Raw genomic sequence first — 19,311 nt, forward strand, 5'->3', positions numbered from 1 at the left:
CAAGGTCCTTAAAATGTATGTAGCAGTAATCCTGGCCAACCATGTCAATCCATTTCTTCAACATGAAGTATCTATTTTTAATGTAACTTTTAAAGTAAACATAATCCAGAGAGGTGAGGCACCAGAGCAGCAAATTCAGCAGGGTTCCCATTATCCACGTCTTACAGATTCTCAGCTTCAATCTACCATTAAGGACTGAGTCAGTGTCCGTAAGGGAACTTAATCCACTTATAAAGAGAGGTCTTGAGCTATGTTAAGTCAAAGTTTTTTTGTTTCTTCCTAGTATTCTTTCCAAATTCAGTCTCTGAGTGGAAAACAGGCTCTGAAACATTCTGAATGTCTTCCTGTGTTATTTTACTCTGGGAACTATAATAAGAAAAAATGGTTGCAATTCGGTTCTTCAGTAAAGACACGATCACACTTTAAGTATATATTAGTATGTCCTTATACAATGCAGGAACTCTTTCTGGATCCACTGGTCTAGGCAGGAAATGCGTAAATTTCTGATGTCTTTTGGACCTGGCACCATCTCTTGGGGTTCCGTCTTTGTTAAGTGCCACAAAATACCTGCGGCCAGTGTCTCCATGTTTATATATGTTGGATGAATAGGTATTATACCAGTTCTCTTCAAATTGCTCCCTAAAGATGCATTCAGAAGTCAGTTTCTCCTACAAGAGAGAAGATAACTACCATTAAAAAAAGAAAAGAAAATCTTTGAAAGTATTTTTTCAGAAAAATCTCAACTCTGTCTTCTTAGTTCTTTGCCTATAATTATATCCTTGCCAAGGAAGGAGAAAGATTGTTTTTATTTTATTTTGCTTTAGTTCTTATGTAACTTGGAATTCTTTCTTCCAGCAGTTCAATTCAAAGAACTCTGTTTCATGTCAATTCTCAATTTTATTTTCAAATACTTAAAAAAACATTCTGAACTTTCTCATGCTCCATTTTATTTCCCTCCTCCTACCATCACCACCGAAGAGGCCTGTAGTTTATTTTGTTCCATCATTAGATGCCAAAGTTCTACGTAGAAAATCTCTACTACATCTTGAAACACTTCAAGATCTTGCTAACATCCAAATTCCTAATTTAAGATCATCACTCCAAATCATATATATTAACTTTATGAATTTATTAATTATTTGTTGATACATTCCCCATGACTAACTTTGATATGGATGTTACTTTTAGGTAAAAGCCCAGTGATTTCTTATCTCTCCAAGATGGACTGTATATTATTTTAAGGGGTGGACCACAGTTGATTTTTTTAATACAACGTATACATGAAAAAGGAAAATTATGTGCATGTTTTTCTCCTTCAATTGTAATTATACTCTTGTGATTATTACACATGTAGTATTTCACTTCTGAACAGTCTAGAAAGAGCAAGGTTTGCTCTTAGGAAGGACAGAAATAAGTGGAATGCCCCTTACTGAAATATTATAACCAATTTTTCTGTATATATGGAGATTCTAACTGTACATGTGGTCTCAGTTGAGATTTTAAGGAAAAAAGGTACTAGACAGTACCATCAGCTAAATCATAACAAGTAAATTTTCATTGTAACTAGTTAGAGACTTTGACTTTAAGAAGTGATTTTGGCCTGGCCAGTGTTGCTCAGTGGTTGAGCATCAACCTATGAACCAGGAGGTCATGGTTCAATTCCTGGTCAGGGCACATGCCCAGGTTGTGGGCTCCATTGCCAGTGGGGGACGTACCGGAGGCAGCCAATCAATGATTCTCTCTCATCATCGATGTTTCTATCTCTCTCTCCCTCTCCCTGCCTCTCTGAAATCAATAAAAATATATTTTAAAAAAATAAAACAAAGATAGCAAGTGATCTATACTTAACTATAGAGGATGATAATGAATAGAGAAATTTTACATTAAATGAATGTAAAGGCGAAAAGAATCTAACATGGCAGAAAGAAAATGCTCTCATTTTCTTTATCTCTGGTGGGAATGACCAAAATATGAAGAAAAGTAACAAGACCTAAGATAATGGCCTGAAAGCCTAGTGAGCTGAAAGCAATAAGGGTTTAAGCTTTAGAAAATAAAACCGAGCTACTATACTATTGCCCAGACACATAGAAACATAACAGAATATAAAATTTTAATTTGTACATAGTAGATATATTTCTTCTTAAATGCATTATTAGTAGTTATTTTACTTACAAAATTGATAGTCATTGTTTTATGAATTATATAATTTAAAAAAAATACGTACTGATCCATAGAGTTCTCCTTTGTCATTCATTCCAAGGTAGAGACCACTGTCCACACCTCTAATACTGACCAGTCCCACTGCCACACTGATGAATTCCAGGATACCTAAATTCATAAACAAAATAATGATTTGTATTTATTAATGAACATATGACTAATGAAAATCTTCCAAACAGCAGTAGACCAATATTGCTAAATATAAATATAAGTATGTACGTGATAGTCCTATGTAACTGAAAAGTGCTGTACAACTGTCTTATTCTGATGGCCCTCCTATTTTATAGATGGGGAAAAAACGAAAAAGAAAATAATCTCATCATTGTATAACGTAAAGGGTATAACACCTTAAACCAGACTGGCCTGGGTTTGCATGCCAGTTCAGTAATTCACTGGCTATTTGAACTATGCAAATCATTTGTCTTCTTTAAACTTCAGTTTCCTCATATGTAAATTGAGGGAAATGCCTCCCTACAAGAGAGAGGTAAGAACTAGCACACACATTAGGCATTCTACAAATGGATGCTATTATGATCATAAATTAGTATATAATAGAGGTGTTCTTAGCTCTCTGTGATCTCATTAGTTAATTATAATCATGTCCTATTAATTATGCTTTTGTGGGGGTTTGTGTTTTTGTGTGTGTTTTTTTGCTTACCATGAGTCAAGTCAATCTTTTTCTAGCTGCAACCAGTATAACTTATATGGGTATGTTAGTATTTTATAGTTTATTGAGAATCTTCTATTTACATTTTCTATCTGGTCATTTACAGATAAAGAAACTGAGGCTCAAGGAGGTTTACTGACTTGCCTAAGGACCTGACATCTGTAATACTTGAACTCACACTTCTGAACCTTAATCCAATGTTTCTACTTCAGGACACTGTTTCTTGAAGACAATACAGTAGTTTTAAACTTTATAGATTACATAATATGCCATTTTCTGTCACATGATTTTAAAAGTAAATTTTATAGTTCAAATAAATAAAAAAACACTTTATAATTCATTAAATGTAATAGCCAAATACCAAGAATTTAGCATGCAGATCAATTTTCTATTAATAACTTTCTAGAATTACTTTCATTTACCAGAAGGTAAACTAGTGTTAAAAATTCTCCACTTAATACACTAAAATACCATGGTAAAGAAAAACAACAAAAAAACACCCCACAAAACTTAATGTTTATGTCTGCAACATGCTTTCTCTAACCTTTGGACTAATGTCTTTGTCTTGTTCTTCCTCTTAGACTCTGCTGGAAAAGTATATAGACATACTTTCTGTACTTGGAACTTCCTTCCTTCAATAGCTTTACCCATTCACCCCCTCTTAAGCTCTACAAACAGTGTGAATGTGCACCATTTAGCCTGAGTCTTGCTTTTAAGTCATTTTTTTATTATTGTGTAAGTTTCTATTTGGACACAAGATGTTCCCAAGTCCAAGGGAAAGTACAAAATCTAGTTATTTGCCTATACAGAGGGCTCTATTCTGTCCAGGGCCTACTTTATTCTTTGGCAAAAATGCAGATTCTTAAGCTTTCATGTAGATTCTTAAGAGCCCAAATGAATGCTTTTAAACTATTAGAAGATCATTTAGAATACTAGTGCTATCAAGGATTTTACAACAACAATACATTACTAAATAGACTGTAAGTGGCTTAAAAGAGTCAGTGTCCCTAAGGCAGAGAGAAGAGAAGATATAGCAGGAAGACTCAGATGCCATAGAACAGCCATTATAATGACAACTTTAGAGGTAGGGAATAAATGGCAATTAAATTTGCTGTCAAGTTCATTAATGATGGATTCATATTAGAAATAAAAAATATCAGGCCAAATCATGTTGGTAGAAGTAGATATGTTAATGGAATTTCATCCAGGATATACTTACAAATGTGTAATTACTTGAAGTTGTATTGAATGTTAAATTTAAATTGAAAAGGATACTATGGTCACATGTAACTTAATTTTCTTTAAGTGTCTGATTTACATTAAGATGCTCCTGTCTTTCAAAGAACAGGAACTGGTTAACTAATTAGGATGCATAATAGAGCCAGATTTCAAATACAATAAAATATGTTTCATTTGCATATAGACCAATTATAAAACAGACCTTATATTCCTTTTTCTTGCAAAACTTAAACCACCTATACTTTAATTCTCATCTTAAGATATTGCTATCTTGTCAGAAATATGAAATTGTGGAAAGACAGAAATTACACATTCTTAGAATAATTATATTAGATAGTTTCAACTTTATTAAATAATATCCAAAACTTCATACATAACCTGGTATAAATAATTTTGCAATGGCTCATAGGGTTGATGGGAAAAGGGTTATATGTTTTTTGTGTGTGTGTTCCTCTTAAAGATTTTAGCCACACTTTTAAATTCTGATCCTTTTTCTCCTCAAGGAAATAGTATACCACATAGTAATTTGTAGTCATTAGATTCTTAAATGAGATTTGACAAGTCTTTTTTATTTATAATATGAGGTGGCAACTAAGCTAATTCCTTCACAAAGAGTAGACATGAAAAACTTTCCTTAAGAGGTAATCACAGATTTTAGATAGATTTTCTAATGCCCAGTGTCCCATAAAAAGACTTGGAGGTACTTTGTCTTTCTGGTATCATTTTCAAAGCCAGCCTTCTTTAAAATCATAATAAACAGGTGAGTCAACCCACAATGCAACCACATCAGACAAATCTATGGAGAATAGGGGAGAATAAAGGAAAAGCCTCTAAAGAAATACGTTTGATCTCAGTTAAGCTTTTTTTAAAGTAATGATTCCATGTTTAGGTATTAGGTAATATACTACTGTGCAGAGAAACTCTATTATAAGTATAGGGCTAACTCAAATAGGAAATTATTTTAACCTCACTGGGACCTTTCTGACTATTGATGTGGTTTTGAAATTTTAAAATCCAGAATTCTGATATTTTTTACTTAATTGTGACTAAATCAGTATAAATTATCAAACATGTTAATTTACTTTAACATCTGAAATATCCAATCTTAAGTTTTTTCAAAATTAGTTTTTTGATGACATAGAAATGAGTCTAAAAGAAAAATAGCAAAATAATTTCATAATTAGTAATTAAAACCCTAGGAAAAGAAGGCAAGTAGAGAAAGAAACATAAAATTATACATCCTAAAATTAAGCTTTCTTCTCACCTACACTCCTTTGTAGTAAATTATGATGTCTTAGCTACCAGAGGCCACTAGGAGGCACTGTAATGCACTGTAGAGACTGTTCACTCCTTTAGGCTACCAGACCCATCTGGTTATCTTCTCTTTGTGACAGTAAATACTTTATTCTGATAAGTAGCCTCTCATCATAGAGTGACAAACCAGCACAAAAATCAGTCAGTCATATTTTTGCATTTACTAAATAATTACACAAAATTTTAGCAAAAAAATTACCATAAGATAGTAATTCTGATATGCAATCTTCATTTCTTAAGGAATGGATTTAAATACCAGTTTAACGAGTGTTATCAAGTCTACAAATATTTACTCATCTCTTCCAACAGAGTCAGTCTTATAAAGAGACACAAAGCGGAAGAAGCAACTCTTGTCGTTGGGGAAATTCCATGAATTGCAAGTGTTTCCAAGGCTACATTATGTACCCCAGGGGCAAGTCTGAATAGTACCTACGCTTAACTTCCACCTGCTCTACTTATAAGCCTTCATGCATTTGTGTTCATTTCTGAATCTCCTGGTAGCTGCAGGATTTCTCTGTCATGAATGAAGTGCCGTAATTCTTAGAGGTGAGAGAACTGAGCCACCTGGTGTCCACCAAGTTCGTGGGAATCGGAATCTCAGACTCTTCCATTCAGAAACCACTTTCCAAAAGTGACCCCAAGGTTGGCCACTAGGCCATGACGCTTTTGACTCATAGTCACTGGGAATTTGGAAGAGATCAGCGGGAGCTGCAAACATATGCATTTTAAAAAGTTAATTGTCTAGGCCTTTGAGTGCTACCCAATGACCCCCACATGCTCTTTTCTACATTGAGAGTGACAAAAGCCACTCAGCCCAAGACTTCCACTTCTCCGAAGTTTTAATGAGTACTACGGACCAAAAGGAATGAGAGTAAAACAAGGAGATGAGGACAAGATAGAAGGTCATTTGGAGAAGAGATTCTCAAAAAATCCTGCAGTGCTGAGGAAGGTAAGGGAACCTGATCCCGTGTGGGGCCCTTTCACATTGCTGCTGACCAGTAAATGGCATCTTGAGGCGGGAGGTGGGGGGAAGAGAGAGAGAGAGAGAAGAGAAGAGAAGAGAAGAGAAGAGAAGAGAAGAGAAGAGAAGAGAAGAGAAGAGAAGAGAAGAGAAGAGAAGAGAAGAGAAGAGAAGAGAAGAGAAAAAGAAAAGAAAAGAAAAACAGTGAATCTCTCCAAAGATGTCCCAAATTTGAGGATCAAACCCCTTGGAGAGTGCTAGGCAGTTAACTCTAATAGGATGAATGTTTGCAATGGGGGAAAAGATGCCGGGATGTCAGTGGCTGAGAGCGTCGTAAAGCGATCACCTATTCAGTCCCCTCCTTGTACAGTCAAGAAAACCAAGGCTCAGACTGGTGAGGGCCCTTGCTCGTTAGGGAGGAATTAAACGCGGAGACGTTCTGATTTCCCAGTCTAGTGACTTAACAGTCGGCCTTAACACTCACGCACTTGCTTCTTTCCTTTAACCCCTGCCGCTCCCAGCGCCGCTGGAGGTATTCCGAGACCTGTCCCTGGGTGTTCCCACCCGTATCTCCTTTCGCTTCCCCATTTCCTCCTACGTGCGGTCCACACCGAGATCTTTGCTTGGGGGTTTCACAGTTTGTAAAGAGGAGCCTACCTGAAGGACTGGGCATGCTCAGTAGCCACAGGCTTTTTTTTTTTTTTTTTCTCACCCAAACAGAACTTTAAGCGCGCAGAGGACTGCTGCCAGGTGAGCCTGACCGCAGCGACGGCGCCCACGAACTACCCCGTTACCTCCGCAGGTGGGCGCCCCCTGCGCTCTGGGTGGGCAGGTAAATGCTCGCATCCCGGACGGGAGCAGAGCAGCCCTGAGTGCGTAACTGCAGGGTGTGTTTAAAGGAGCGGAATGCTTCCTGTTACTACTTTTTGCTGATAAAACGGTAGCCGGGCGGGGGAGGGGGATGTGACAGGAAGTGGGAGGAAATAGTACGGGGGTTTGAAAAACAAAACAAAAACAAACAAACAAAACACTGCCTGCGAGGTAGGCGGTGCGAGGAAGATCCCAGGCCGCAGAAGGGCTGGGAAGTAAAGCGCGTGCGGAGCCCCCACCCCCCCACCTTTTGCTCCCCCCGCCCCGGCATCCGGAGCCGCGGGCCTCACCTCCGTTAGAGGACAAGTCCTCGGGGTCCCCGCGCTGCTCCCTCGGGCCCCAGCCCGCCAGCGCCGTCTCCCGAGGAGGGAGGCGGCCGGGGTGTGGAGAGGAGCCGGGGTGGGGCGCAGGTACCTACCGAAGAGGCTGTGGTCCTGCCGGGTGCCCTGCACGCTGCCGTCGGGCAGGATCTGCAGGTGGAAGCCGGTGCGGCAGTAGAGCTGCCGGCGGCGCAGGATGCCGTGCAGGTGCGCCAGCTCCGCGACCCCCGGCCCGCGGGCGCCCCGCTCCGCCGCGCCCCGCCGCTCGCCCAGCAGCGGGGGCCGCTCCCCGGCGGGAGGCAGCAGGAAGTGCGAGCCCACCTGCTGGCCCAGGCCCTCCAGGCCCCCCAGGAGGCCCCCCACTTCGGCTAAGGGCGCCATGGAGGGAGGGGTCAGGGGGAGAGGCGGAGGATCCGCAAAGCAAAAGACCCTCAATGAAAAGTATAGCTGGGGTGGGGGGGGGGGTGAGTGAAGAAAAAGGACAGCGAACGGAGCGCGGAACGTTAAGACGCGGCTACTCCTGCGAGGTCGCGGAATGAACTTTGCACTGAGCTGGCTGGGCAGCGGCCGCCGTCTCGGAGCGATCTTCTCTCCGTGGGCAGGTGGGAGCGGGCCGCTGGCTTTGCAGGAGCATCTAGAGCTGCGGCCGCCAGCACGGGGGCCGGGGGCAGGGGCTCCCGCTCCGCAAACCGATCAGAGCAGTCCTGTGTACATACACGCCGGGTATATAAGCGGGTCCTCTTGACATATGCTAATCAAGTCCTTTCATGCGCGCTGGGGAGGTTCTGTTTGAAATCTTAAACCGGCCTCCTCTCAACAGGTTTTAGCTCTTCGGAAGTGACCAAAAGGGCCCTGGACGGTTCTCTGTCCGTGCAGCCGCAAAAATCATCCCCACACGTGGCCAGAGCTGGCCAGCCACTTCGGGAGGCGCAGTCAAGGCCCCTCTTTGGGGCTGGCTGTCTTGGGAACAACCTTGATGCGGCTCCGCCGCTGCTGTGCAACAGCCTTTGATGTGCGCCCCTCTGCAGTGATAGATGGCTGCTCACAGGAGCCCAGCTTGGCAGGTATATAGAAGAAGGGGAAGTGGGGCGGGAGGGGAGGCTGGGAGGGGAAGGGGGAGGGGGAGCAGAGGAAAAGGAGAGGAGAGGAGAGGAGGAGAATTGGACTCCTTGGGAGCTGCTGGGAGAGCCTGCAGTGGACAGGTGCAAAGAAAGGTAAGAGAGGGAAAAGGGAAAAAGGGTGTTACCTGAGGCTTAGACCTGCCCAGACACACATGAAAGGAGAATCAAAGCTTTGACAGTTTAACTCACTAATTTTAAAACACTAATAAAATGTACAAGCATTACTCTTTTCTTTTATCATTTAGATGGGGGATTTTCTTTACATAATCAGGGTTAGGTTACAAACACACGGACTCCCCCTTCCCAGGCTCTCTTTAATGTTAATCGTTACTCAGCACATGATATTACCAAGATTGTCTTATAGCTATATGGAAGTTTTATATTGTGTGCTCAGGTCGTGAACTTTTAATCAATATAATATAATAATATAATAAATCCCGAATCTAGGGATTATGAGTAAACCCAAATAGGCGGGAAAGAGGTATTGTTCATCCTTATATTTGCCACGAATAGAAAATGGGAATCTGTAATAGTGTCATTGGTGAGTAGCCTCTGGGCCCTTCCCAAACCAAGAGCACATCCCTTTCCGCTTGGTTGCGTTTTCTTTAAGGTTCCATTTTTTGTTTACTTTTAATTATAAAAACAGTGTTGATTCTTGATGTGTTTTTGAGATATGGAAAGTTACTGGTAAAAAAAAAAAGGAAAGAATGCCTGTATGTATTTATTAAATAAAAAATCATTGAAGTGAAGGAATTGGATACATCTCCATTTGAACTTATAAACTCTGGGTTTGGACCACTAGTTAAATTCAAGATGTTTCCATTACTATTTTTTCAGTGGTAGAAGAATTGAGAATCCATCTTTTGGGAGATTTATGCTTCCGCTGAGCAAAAAGTTTTAGGGAATCACTAAAGATTAGTTTTCCAGTCTTGTTTCATAGTCTATTCAGCAAAAGCCTAAACCTGGGAGCGCAAATGGATGGGATTGCTTTATTTTATTTGGTCTAAAGGGTTGGGGTTTTTTTTTTTTGGTTTTTTTTTTTTTGCTAATTAATTGGCAGGTGCTTTAAAGTAGGTAAAGTTACACCTTTTCATCACTATGGCCCTAAGTACTGACCCTTGTGCCACCAAGTTATAAAAGAGTCCTTAAAACAAGTGATTTACTGTTGATAGATATGAAATAAAACAAAAACACTGGCTAAAAACAATAAACAGATAAATCACTTTAGAAATGTATACTGCCAAGTCTGTTTTAAAGGTTGTACCAGGTAAATGTCATATTATTTTACCTTTCAAATAACAGCAGTCTGTCTTGTGGTAGGACCCCAAAATCCACCATAATCAAGATTTCAAAGGACATCTGTGTAAACATTATCACATCAGTGTAAAACACCAACCAATGAGCTTTTACTTTGAACCAAATCTTCTTAATTGCAGTGTTAAATCAAAGAAAGTTAGATCAAAGTTGTGTGAATCTCATAGCGGGATAACTAAAATAGCCAGTACATACATCGATCACTTTTAAAGAAGAGATACTTAAAGGTTTAAAACAAAGATCAAGTACCTTTTAATGAGGTTTGTTTCAAGGTCTAAGTTCTTCACAACATATAATACTATTAATTATCCCACCATGGATATATAACATCGCCACCTGTTCCTTGAGTACTAGTTTGGTACAAAATGAAATATTTTAATTCTATAAAACATTTCCTCATACTTTAAGTCTTGCTGTGTGAGTTATAGCTCTAAGACTGTTTAAGTCTTTTATATTATTTATATATGTAAAACTATGGGGACATTTTATACATAGTCACCAAAACCCAAATACTTTAATAATAGAAGTACCTTCTCTTTGTGCAGCGTTGGCATTTTCCAGTGCATTGTCTTACTCGTATTTGATCACCACAATAAACCTATGAGATAGGCACATTCCACAATTTAAGGGGGAAAAATTCTCCCGGATTCTAGTTCAGGGTTTAGTCCTACATCCCAGGGCAATGTCCTTAAGCTCTCTGAAGGCCTGTTGCCTCTTTTGTACAATAAGAACAATATAACTCCTGCCTAGTTCACTACATCTAGGATTGCTGTGAGACTTGAATGCGAACATATTTAGGAAAGTGTTTTTATAACTATGAAGTTTTCCATGCATATAAGATGCTAGATACCTTCCGTTGTTGGGGGAAATTCTGCTTTATAATTTAACAAATGCAATTCATTTGAAATACAAAATAAATCTTTTTTCCCCCAACCAAACCTTTAATGTGTAAGTTTTGAATGGTGCTTAATGCCATTTTATAAAGGGCCAGAATAGAAACAAAAAGATAAGGATTTCTTTTGTTTGCACTAGTCATGTGACAGGAAAAGATAACACTAAAGATTTTTTTGCACATGCTGTGATGATATCATGGGAAGTTAAATAATTTTGAAGAGTGTTTTACAAGAGTGCATTATTCAACTTTTAAGTATACACTGCAATCTAATCAACTCTACCTATACTTCCTAGAGACCACACTTGCCTTGCTGTTCTACAAATATGTGGTACAATTTCTACTTCCACAAATGTAGTTACAGTTTTCCAGACCATAGAATTTCCTGCTAGCTTTTCAGCAAGCATATTGCTGTGAATCTTCATTTTACACATGAAAAAAAGATGGTTTTTGATACTTCTACATGTGTTTAACTTAAGAAAAAGAGCTGATTTAAAAGTCATGACTTTTACCCCCATAAAATAAAAGTACACTGGCTCACATTATTTTTATTTGTAATTACAAAATATTGGCAACAACATAAATGTCCTTACATAGGACACTGATTGAGTACGTTATGATATATTCACACAGTGGAGCATTATACAGCCGGGGGGGAAAATGGCAAAGATGGCTCTAAACTAATATGGAGCATTTCCAGGATATATTATTAAGTGAAAAGAGCACAGCTTCAGCATACTTTATGTACAGTGTGTTACCTTTTTTGTAAGAAAGAAGGAAAATAATAAACTTCTACCTGTGTATGTCCATTTTTTCCCAAAAATAAACATAGATGGATAAACCAGAAACTAATTGGCTAATTGACTACCTGGGTGAACGTAAAAAGAGAAAGGGAAGTGACACTTCTTTGAGAACAGCTTTTTATAGAGTTTTGACTTCTTGAGAAATGGAAAGGTTATAAAATTTTTTAGGTAGAATAAAATAAACAAGAATGAGGGGGAAATGGAATGGGACCAGAAACAAATGAACCTAACTGAATTCAAATAAATAGCATAACCACACAGAACGGAATAATAATATATATTTTTAAAAACTAAGTAACTTTCAAATACAGTTCGTTGGCTATATAATTAAGGTCTAAAGAGAAAAACAAACATAAACACTGAATTTCAGTTACAAAGACTGATTTCCCCAGTGGTGGGGGTTAGACTAGTATATTGTAAGATTGAGCAAATAATTACATACACTGACAATAATAAAAGCTAGGTGTTTCTGTTTTAAAGAATGGAGCTATAGACATGAAAACAGGGAAGATTAGAATGAATCTTATAGTATGAATTGAAATTGCAGTTATTGGTATGAACACATAGGTAGGTGTGTGTGTGTGTGTGTGTGTGTGTGTGTGTGTGTGTTCCATCTTAGTTCTGTCCACTAAAGGGGCCTAGCATCAAGGATACACCACAGAGAGTTGAGCACACCTAGTGTCTAGATCTTTAGTTTCTCAATTCAATCTACTGCTAATATGACCCGTAATTCCTGGAAAATATCTGGTTTCAGGACTGGAGCACCTTTTCTTTTTACGACTATTTTTTTAGAGCCATTTTAAGTTCACAGCAAATAAGAGGATACACACTTGCATAGCTTCCCCATCCCCTACCAGAGTGGTACATTTGTCACAATTGATGAACCTACATGGACACATCATCACCCGAAGCCCATAGTTTATATGGGTTAACTCTTCGTGTTGTACAGTCTAGGGGTTGTGACAATTGTATAATGATGTGTGTCCATCATTATAGTATTCTTTCACGGCCTTGAAATCCTCTGTGCTCTGCCTATGCATCCTTCCCCCGACCCAACTCATAGCACCACTTACCTCTTTACTGTTTCCATAGTTTTGTCTTTTCCAGAATGTCACGTAGTTGGAATCATACATTGTCTTCTTTCACTTAGCAATATGCATTTAAGTTTTCTCTGTGTCTTTTCACAGCTTAATAACTAATTACTTTGTAGCACTCAATACTATTCTATTGTCCGGATGTACCACAGTTTACTTATTCACCTGCTGAAGGACATATTGGTTGCTTCCAAGTTTTAGTAATTATTAATAAAACTATAAATTTCCATGTGCAGGTCTTTGTGTGAAAAACCGTTGGGTAAATACCAAGCAGTGTGATTGCCGAATTGTATGGCAAGAGTATGTTGAGTTTTATAATAAACTGCCAAATGATCTTCGAAAGTGGTTGTTCCATTTGCATTCTGACCAGCAATGAATGAGAGCGCCCATTGCTCCACATCCTCACCATTGTTTCGTGTTGTGGATTTCGGTGTTGTGTTTTGGATGTTGACCATGCTATGTGTGGAGTAGTATCTCATTTTAATGTGTGATTCCCTAACGACATATGATGTGGGGCGTCTTTTCATATGTTTATTTGCCATCTAGATATCTTCTTTGATGAGGTAGTTCTTCTGAAGCTCTTTGGCCTGTCTTTTAATTGGGTTGTTTGCTTTCTTTTTGTTGAATTTTGAGTTATTGGTATAGGTTAGATAACAGCCCTTTATTAAATGTGTCTTTTGCAAATATTTTTTCCCAATCTGTGGCTTGTCTTTTCATTCTCTAGACTTTGGCAGAGCAGAAGGTTTTAATATTAATGAGTTCTAGCTTAGCAAATTATGTATAGGACAAGGCAAAACTATGTTTACAGTTATGAGTACATGAAACAGAGTTTATTCTTGTATTATTTATTAATTATTGTATTATTTTCAATATGAGCAACTGTAAACCTACTTTTGCCCCACCCTGTATTTCATGGATCATGTCTTTGGTGCTATAACTAAAAAGTCATCACCATGTCCAAAGTCATTTAGGTTTTCTCCCATGTTATCTTCTAGGAGTTTTATAATTTTGCATCTCACATTTAGGTGTATATTCCATTTTGAGTTAATTTTTGTGAACATGTAAGATCTGTATCTATATTCATTTTTTTGTATGTGGATGTCCTATTATTCCAGCACCATTTATTGAAAAAGTATCCCATTTTTGCTCCATTGACCTTTGATTCTTTGTCAATGATCAGTTGACTATATTTATATGGATGTATGTCTAGAATTTCTATTCTCTTCCATTGGTTTATTTGTCTATTCTTTCACCAATACCACAGTATCTTGATGCTGTACCTTTACCATAAGTCTTATGGTCAAGTATTGTCAGTCCTCCAACTTTGTTCTTCTCATTCAGTATTGTACAGGCTAGTCTGGGTCTTTTTAAAAATATATATTTTTTTTATTGATTTCAGAGAGGAAGGGAGGGAGAGGGAGAGATAGAAACATCAATGATGAGAGAGAATCATTGATTGACTGCCTCTTGCACGCCCCCTACTGGGGATCGAGCCCGCAACCCAAGCATGTGCCCTGACCAGGAATTGAACCATGACCTCCTGATTCATAGGTCGATGCTCAACCACTGAGCCACACCAGCTAGTCTGAGTCTTTTGCCTCTCCATATAAACTTTAGACTCAGTTTCTCCATTGCCATAAATAACATCAAAATAATAATAGGAGCAAGATATTCATAGAATAAAATAATAATCTATGAGTGCAACTGTTCAAATAAATAAACAACCAAGCAAACAAATAAAAACAGTAAAGGAGAAGGGAACACTTTCCCTTATGGTAGATTCCTACTAATAAATACTGAAAGAATGATGCAATTAGAAAATGATGATTCTGCATCTATCATAGAATCATTGCTAATCCAGCAAAGTCATATGATGGATGCTAAAACTATAAAACAAAAAATAAAATAAATAAGAAAAAACAAATAAAATGAATGGGTAAAAGTTTGATGAAGAAGAAGCTATTTACAGTCTCCAATATCCCCTCCAAATTGTTTCTTCATCACCAAGAGAAAATTATAACTTTACAGTGAATTAAATCTAGCAAATACTATCTTAACCAAATAATAAAAGTAAACAACAATAATAAAACAAACCATGTGCCTCCTGATACCCTAGGAAGGATGCAATGTCATTTTTGTATGTGTTCTCGTCCAAAATGCATAACCTAAATCTAATCATGAAAAAAAAAAAAACATCAGCAAACCCCAATTGAAGGACATTCGTCAAAACAACTTGCCCATAGTCTCACAAACTGCAAAATCAACAAAGACAAAAAAAGAAAAAAGTTAAGGAACTGTTCCAGATTAAAAGAAACTTAAGAGACATAAAAATTAAAGGTGATGCATGATTCTGGTCTGAAGCCTGAACCAGAAAAATATAAACCGTATAAGAGACATTATTGAAACAAGTGACAAGATTTTAATATAGACTCTGAATTAAAAAATAGTATTGCATCTATGTTAAATTTCCTAATTTTGTCCATTTTACCGTGACTATATAAGGAAAAGTCTTAGGAAATACAAAATAAAAATGTTTGGGTAAAGAGGCATGATTTCTATTAAATTATTCTCAAATGGTTCAAAAAAATGTATACACAGCTATATATAGAAAAAGAGAGGATAAGATGATAAAGCAGATGGGGTGAGATGTTACCAATTGAAGAATGTGCTGGAAGGGTATGTGGAGTTCTTTGTACTATTCTTGTAACTTTTCTGTAAGTATAAAATTATATCAAAATAAAAGTTTTAATATAAAATTTGTAAGATCACAACTTAGATATTAGAAATGCTTTAATTATAGGAGAGAAAATCTAAATACAACAGTTACTATATAAGGTAATTGAGATACATCAGAATTCCAGAATTTGAACTATGCATTTGCATAGGAGAGTTTCAGTCTGCTCAAATCTCAAACCTGGACCAGAACAAGTTGTATATTCTCTGTGGATCATATTGAACACATGGATATTAATTGACCATAAAGACATATAAATTGGGGAACCAAAATCAAGCAGAATGAAAATTTGACACAAACTGAACATCGTTGTTATTACCTTCTTATCTCAGGAATGTCAACTACTCTAATGCAGTCCTTCTGCTCACTTTACCCACCACCAAGAACAAGAAGAGTAATAAACAACACAGTTTGATTTTTGCCTTGTATTGTTTTCTTTCCTTGTTCATCTTACTAGATACAAGCAAGGTATCGCCACACAGTAGGTATGAGATCTTGGAAAAACTACATTACCTCCTTGGAGTTCAGTTTTTCCTGTTTAAAACTGGGATAATGAAATATTTGTATCCAACCTGCTGAAGTGTTGTAGGAATCATATGACTAAATATCTATGAAAACCCATTAGTGCTATAGCATCTAAGATACTATTTCAGTGACAATAATCATTATCAATTTTCAATGGGGTTTAGGCCACTTAAAATTCCACCCACTCTGGAGTGAGAAATGTTAGTTCATGGAAGTCAAGTAAATGCATTTGTAAGGTGAGTACCAGCTTGGGGCTAGTACCAGCTATGCAAGTGACGTATTTCAAGTCACCTGCAACTTGCCCGGAAGGCAGGTTAGAGACGATAAGACAAATGTTGACCACATTTCATTGTAGATGTTAAGAACAGGCGTCAATAATGTAGTTCAGTTCATAAAAGCACAGTTACTGAAATATTCCACGTGTACAGTAGCCTGGTTTGAATGTTTTCCTAAGGAGAAACACGTTCTTTGGTGTAGTCCTCACACTAGAATGTATGTATGCTCCAGGAGGGCAGGGATCTTTGTCTGTTTTGTTCATGAATGTATATCAGGCACTGACAACAGTACCTGGCATATTTCTATACTTGATAAGTATTATTGGTTGATTGACATACACCTAAAGACTTTTTCAGAAACCTGAGTACTTTCTTTGATTTTTTTTATATATTTTATTGATTTTTTACAGAGAGGAAGAGAGAGGGATAGAGAGTTAGAAACATCGATGAGAGAGAAACATCGATCAGCTGCCTCCTGCACACCCCCCACTTGGGATGTGCCCGCAACCAAGGTACATGCCCTTGACCGGAATCGAACCTGGGACCTTTCAGTCCGCAGGCCGACGCTCTATCCACTGAGCCAAACCGGTTTCGGCTTTCTTTGATTTTTTTAAATTTATTTTTATATTGCCCCAAAGAATGGTTCTGAGTCATAGAATGTATATTCAAAGACTTACATTTAACTTGACTGTTAGAAAACACATGCACACTGGGCAAGATATCCTTCATCTTACAAAATAAGAACCCCTGGGCATAAAATCCACTCACTGAGAGAAAGTCAGCCACTAGAGGACGGTGTGGGCACACCCGCTCCCAGCCCCCTGAGAAAGCCAAGAGCGACCTTGATAGACAGGAAGGAATGCTGCCAAGTTTCACTTCTCCAGCTTCAAGTCATTGGTAAATTCCTCGTGCAAGTTTCACTTCCGAAAACAAAAACAGGGTAATAGCCCAATGATAATGAGTAGGTCATTGGCAAAGATGAAAGTCAGAAAAACTGCAAAAAAGTCAATAATCCCATGAGGAATGAAATACGGCTCAGCAGATTTTGTGCAGCTGTCAGGACACCTTGAAAGTGTTGACGCTGAAAATACTTGACTCCAGCTATTCCTGTGAACTAGGCTATAAGTTTCTAGCTGGCAGTGAAGTTGTGAATTGCGTTCAAGGACAAGGAGCTAAGTCAAGTACATGAAGTAGCAAGGAACTGGATTCGGAGTACTTTGTCGTGGTACAAAACGAAGAGCAGTTCTTTGAGAAATGTATAACCCATAAATCAGCATGTACCAGAATTGGCAACAAAAAGACATGACCACAACAGCAAATAACCACTTTGTGGATTTTTTTAAAATAAGAGAAGAAAGTTTCAGACAGCAACCTTTTAGGAGTGAGTTCAGTAAATTCAGATCCACTAGTATTTCCTCAAAGTCATCAGTATAATAAATTACAAATATTTCCAATGAGCTGAAACGATAGAAAAAAAATATTTTTTCAGGGCAGTCCTTTTAACCTAGCAATTTATTGGCTTGGATGTCTGAATGTTGAACAATAATTTAACTCATCGCTTTATCCTTCTGAAGAACTTATACCCATGTTAAATTCACATGGATTCTCAGTCATTTTATAAAAACAAATATTTGTCTCTCAGTCAAAAAATATGTGACTTCTTACTATAGAACAGGTGCTGTCTGTGTTTGTTAAAATGCAAAACACCATCTCTGTCTTCCTGCTGCTTACGGTCTAGTTGGCAGATACAAACAAGTAGAGGAGAACATTATAGTGGTGGTGCTATGATGGGGAAGTTCAAAGTGATTTGTTAAAGCAGGTAGCAGGGTAGACTAAACCAGCCTTGGAATGGTGTGAGCATTTTGGAAGAAGTTCCATCTAAGCAGAGTCCCATTGGGGAGTGCCAGGGAAGGGAGGGAGAGCAGACAATAGCCAGGTCAGGAAATGTCTCCTGGGAAGGCACCATTCACTCACTTTCCTCTGCTCTAAGATACAGGCCTCAGACTCAATTATCTCCATGGTTTCATTCAACCTCACATTTTATGATGTTCTACCCAAATTTCAAGGTAAAATTTAGTTGGAAAATAGAATTCAGTAACTTTGCTCACAAACCTCTGTCTTCAAATTATTTAAATTCTCCTTCCCTTAAAACCAGGACTTTAACAAAGATAAGGAAGGTTCTAAGGATGACACTCAAATAGTGATATTTTATAAAAGCAAATATAAAAATATGTTTATTTATACGTGAGCTTCCAACATCTGAAGTTCTCTTAAACATAACACAATATTTCTGTAGCTGTACCTACAAGTTCCCATTATTATGTAAATGCTATGTAATTTACAATTTTTTCTCTAACATAACCCACTTATAGCATATGTAAACTATCTTTCAAAAGTATGGTATTTTTTACTAATCCTATATAATAAAAGGCTAATATGCAAATTGTCCCCTCGACTGGAAGTTTGACCGGGAGTTCGACCAGGGGGCGGGGCCAGCCAACCGCCCTTGGCCCAATTGCCCCAATCGGGGTGGGCCGGCCGGCCCCCACCCATGTATGAATTCATGCACCGGGCCTCTAGTTTCACATAAAAGCCCAAATAAATTGCAATATAAAGCCGCATAGTAGTCAGTTATCACCTTTAAGACCTCTATCCCAAACCTTTGTTTCACATCTCTGCCTCATTGCCTCGTCCAGTAGAATGCATATCAGTTTTTCATAATTATCAAAGAGGATTATAAAAACATTTAATTTTCATCTACAGACTGGAAATAAGAACAAAAGCAAATTCACAGTGTTTTCCGAAATTCCTTTCTCATTTGTTTCCACTTGTAAAAGACTTAAAATGATGAATTACTCTAATGTTTAGCTCCTCCTTCTTCATTTGGTTTATTTTCAGTCTGAGAGAGCACCTAGTTGGGATAAAGATCTCGAATTTCAAATATTGGTTTTATCATTGTTCA

The 19,311-nt window shown here is 38.0% G+C and overlaps 1 protein-coding gene across 1 annotated transcript; it reads right to left on the reverse strand.

Moving 5' to 3' along the window:
* Positions 1-314: 314 nt before the first annotated feature.
* FGF20 (fibroblast growth factor 20) lies at positions 315-7,972 on the reverse strand. The gene is made up of 3 exons (XM_008146222.3): positions 7,690-7,972; positions 2,225-2,328; positions 315-668 (listed from the first exon to the last, which is right to left on the reverse strand). The coding sequence occupies exons 1-3, from the start codon at positions 7,970-7,972 to the stop codon at positions 423-425; spliced, it is 633 nt and encodes a 210-aa protein (XP_008144444.2). The 3' UTR covers positions 315-422.
* Between the last annotated feature and the right edge of the window lie 11,339 nt (positions 7,973-19,311).

Source organism: Eptesicus fuscus, chromosome 8 (genome assembly GCF_027574615.1).
Source record: "Eptesicus fuscus isolate TK198812 chromosome 8, DD_ASM_mEF_20220401, whole genome shotgun sequence".
NCBI classification, from domain to species: domain Eukaryota; kingdom Metazoa; phylum Chordata; class Mammalia; order Chiroptera; family Vespertilionidae; genus Eptesicus; species Eptesicus fuscus.